Genomic DNA, 3,705 nt, shown 5'->3' on the forward strand with positions numbered 1-3,705 from the left:
ACTTAGTTTAAAGCTAGCATACTGAATGTTTTCTTATTTTTATAAGTTATTGTTATAATAAAAAAGAAATTTCATAAAGTTCATAAAAAAACTATTTAGTAGAAAAGCTGTGAATTAGATTATAAAGAAGAAAATACAGTCATATGCCACATAATGATGTTTTGGTCAATGATGAACTGCATATATGACAGTGGTCCTATATAGCCTATATAATAAAAGCCTAATATGCTAAGCATACAGTCGACCCATTGGCCGTTCAGCCAATCAAAGCATAATATGCTAATGATATGCTAAGGTCGCTCAACCGCTCGCTATGACGTGCACTGACCACCAGGGGACAGACGCTCTGACCAGTAGGTTAGCTTGCTGCTGGGGTCTGGATGATTGGGACTGAGCGAGATGGGCTGGACACACCCTGGAGCTCTCCGACGGTCCCAGGCCAACCTCCCACGTTCCTCCTCGGCCCCGATCGTGCACTGGTGGGTCCCTCAGCCTGGCCTGCACCCTCTCGAAATCTGGGACCCCTTGGGGGATGTCGGAGGGCCGGTTTTGGCCCGATCCCGCAGGCCAGGCCAAGGGAATCCCACTGGTGCACAAATTCGTGCACTGGGCCTCTAGTATGATTATAAAGAAACTGTAAAATTCCTATTGCATAGTGAATTCTTAGCTGTGGTAACATTACTGTTACAATGCATTACTCAGGTGTTTGTGATGATGCTGGTATAAACAAATCAACTGTGCTGCCAGTCATAGTAGCACATTATAGTCATATACAGTACATCATTCTTTTTTTTAATTTAAAAAATGTTTTTATTGCCTTCATAGAGAGGAAGAGAGGGAGAGATAGAAACATCAATGATGAGAGAGAATCATTGATTGCTGTCTCTTGCATGGCCCCTACTGGGGATCGAGCAGCAACCCTGGGCATGTGCCCTCACCAGGAATCGAACCATAACCTCCTGGTTTATGGGTCAAAGCTCAACCACTGAGCAACACTGGCCCAGCTATCCTCTACTTTTAATTATTATTTTAGAGTGTAATCTTTCTACTTACAAAATCAGCTGTGTAACACTAGCAGTAGTCCCATACATCTCATGTTTGCCATGTTTCCTAATGTCAGACATGTTCTCTTGTGCTTGATTTACTCTTGTTTTGTACAGTAATATGCTATACATACCATATAGCCTAGGTGTAGTCCAGGAGAAGTACGCCATACCACATAGCATAGGTATGCCCGTGGTTGGCAAACTGCGGCTCGCGAGCCACATGCGGCTCTTTGGCCCCTTGAGTGTGGCTCTTCCACAAAATACCACGTGCGGGCGCGCATGTACAGTGTGATTGAAACTTCGTGGCCCATGCGCAGAAGTCTGTATTTTGTGGAAGAGCCGGTATTTTGTGGAAGAGCCACACTGAAGGGGCCAAAGAGCCGCATATGGCTCACGAGCCGCGGTTTGCCGAGCCGCAGTTTGCCGACCACTGTTAGGCTGTACTATCCATGTTTGTGTAAGTGCACCCTATGATGTTTGCACAATGATGTAATTACCCTAAGATGTATTTTCTTAGAATGTATCCCGTTGCAGTGCATGTGTAAAGAAAAGACATTGACATGCTGTTAATATTTACCAACAATTTAATACAGTTTCAGTTAGATTTATAAAGTGCTAAACTTTGAGAAAAAATGTAGTTTGAAGTACACTTAACAATTTTATGGAACTTGGTTTACATTTTCTTTGTGAACATATTCTAAACCTATCAGATTTTGTATTTTAGTCTTTCTTTAAGCTTTTGTTAATTGGAACAAGAAAAACAGCCTTTCATCTTTAATGTTAGACATTTGACAAATATGAATACATATATTTATTTAAAAAACTAATTTGTCTGAAGCTGGTTGTTATTCTTATAATGATGATATATATATATGATATTCTCAACTATCATCGAAGTGGAAAAAATACTGTTTAAAGGGCAGATGTTACATGCTTGCTCATGGTTAGCAATTTTTTTTTTCATGAATAAGAAAATCTAAAATTTGATATTTCTCTGATGTAAATTAGACTTTCATTTTAGCACCGTTACTTTTGTTGCTCTTTCTAATTTAGGGTGAGGTAAAATTAGGACTTTTCTAACAGGTTGACTTTGGGTTTCTCCAGTAATGAGTACCCTTCCTATAATTTAAAATATTCAAATGTATTTTTCTTTTGCTTGTTATGTAGTCAGTGCTAGTTACTTTAGTTGCATGTAGATATCTGAGCTAACATTATTAACTTTCAGGATATTTAGTAAATGTTGCAATTTGAGTAGATAATAACGTTAATTAAAACTAATATTTTTATAAAACTTACTTCAAATTCTTCATTCATTATTATTAAGGAGTTGATTTATTGGTGGACCAGCCATTCACCCTTGACATCTTGACATCTTTAGTGGAGCTAACCCGCTTTGAGACTTTGACTCCACGGTTTTCAGCTACTGTTCCTCCATGCTGGGTAGAAGTTCAACAAGAACAGCAGCAAAGGAGGCATCCTCAACATTTGCATCAGCAACACCATGGAGATGCTGCTCAGCATACTAGAACTTGGAAACTACAGACTGACAGGTAAAATATTCTTCCAGGGTATTAAACTGGAAATCCATATTATATATTTTTTAGAGGCAACAGATTCTTAGATATGTATTTCTGTTTCTCCTAACTTTTTATATTAATAGCTTTTGTTTGTTTTATTCCTTGCCTTAATTTTGGAAATTGCTATATTCGTACTTGTAGAATAAAATAGTGAAAATAATATACCATTGCCATTAGTTTGGCCACTCAGTCCACAAATTTAACAGTTAATGACCGGTGGAATTTATATTGTAATAGATAGACAGTAAGCAGATATTTACTATTTCATATAGTCATAAAAGATATTGAAATATATTAAAACTATGGGTATAGAATAGTTGCGTGTGTACTTGTAAGAATGAGATGTAGAGAGAGCAAATTTGTCTAATATTTTTAATATAAGGGACCAAAGAAAGGCCTCCATGAAGACATTATTTCAGAGACAGTAGGATTGCAAAGATACTGGGGAGTATGTTTTATGAATTCTAGAAAGAGCAAGAAGATCATTTGTTGGAGTTCAGTGAACGTAGTGGGATTGGTCGGAGGCCAGGTCTAAAACAGTAGCTGGTAATCAGATCATGAATGTATTTATAGGCCACAGTGAGAATTTTATGCTGAGTGAGATGGGAAGATGTTAGAGGGTTTAAGTATAGGGGTGATGTGATATAATTTACATATTAGAAGGATGCTGTAAGACTGCTGTGTTGACTGTAGATTGAGTGGTTGTGTGTGTGAGGCAGCAGTGATGGAAGCAAGGATTCTAGTTGGGATGCTGTTATGGTAATCCATGTGAAATGGTGATGGTAGCTTGGAACATGGTGATAGTTGATAGAAGTAGTGAAAAGAGTGATCAGCTTTTGGATATGGATATAATTTGGAGGTAGAAGGAACAATATATGCTGATGTAATGAACATCTGGTGTGAGAGAAGAGTCAGGGATGACTGAGGTTTTGGATTGATGAGCTAGTTGAAAGTGGAAATTTGTTTACTGAGATTGGAATGGATAATCATGAAGTTTGGATTTATGATAAATTTGAGCTGTCTGGTAGACATTTGGATATGAATCCGGAGTTTAGTGGACGAGTATGCTTTGGAGATTGTTT

The 3,705-nt window shown here is 38.0% G+C and overlaps 1 protein-coding gene across 1 annotated transcript in view; it reads left to right on the plus strand.

The window, feature by feature from the left end:
- BIRC6 (baculoviral IAP repeat containing 6) overlaps positions 1 to 3,705 on the plus strand; it is a 177,162-nt gene that overhangs the window by 48,066 nt on the left and 125,391 nt on the right. Inside the window, 1 exon segment of the mRNA XM_006094357.3 lies at positions 2,371 to 2,596. Within this exon segment, the coding sequence (XP_006094419.1) occupies positions 2,371 to 2,596 (226 nt within the window).

The sequence above is a fragment of the Myotis lucifugus genome, unplaced genomic scaffold (assembly GCF_000147115.1).
Source record: "Myotis lucifugus unplaced genomic scaffold, Myoluc2.0 scaffold_134, whole genome shotgun sequence".
In the NCBI taxonomy this organism is placed as follows: Eukaryota; Metazoa; Chordata; class Mammalia; order Chiroptera; family Vespertilionidae; genus Myotis; species Myotis lucifugus.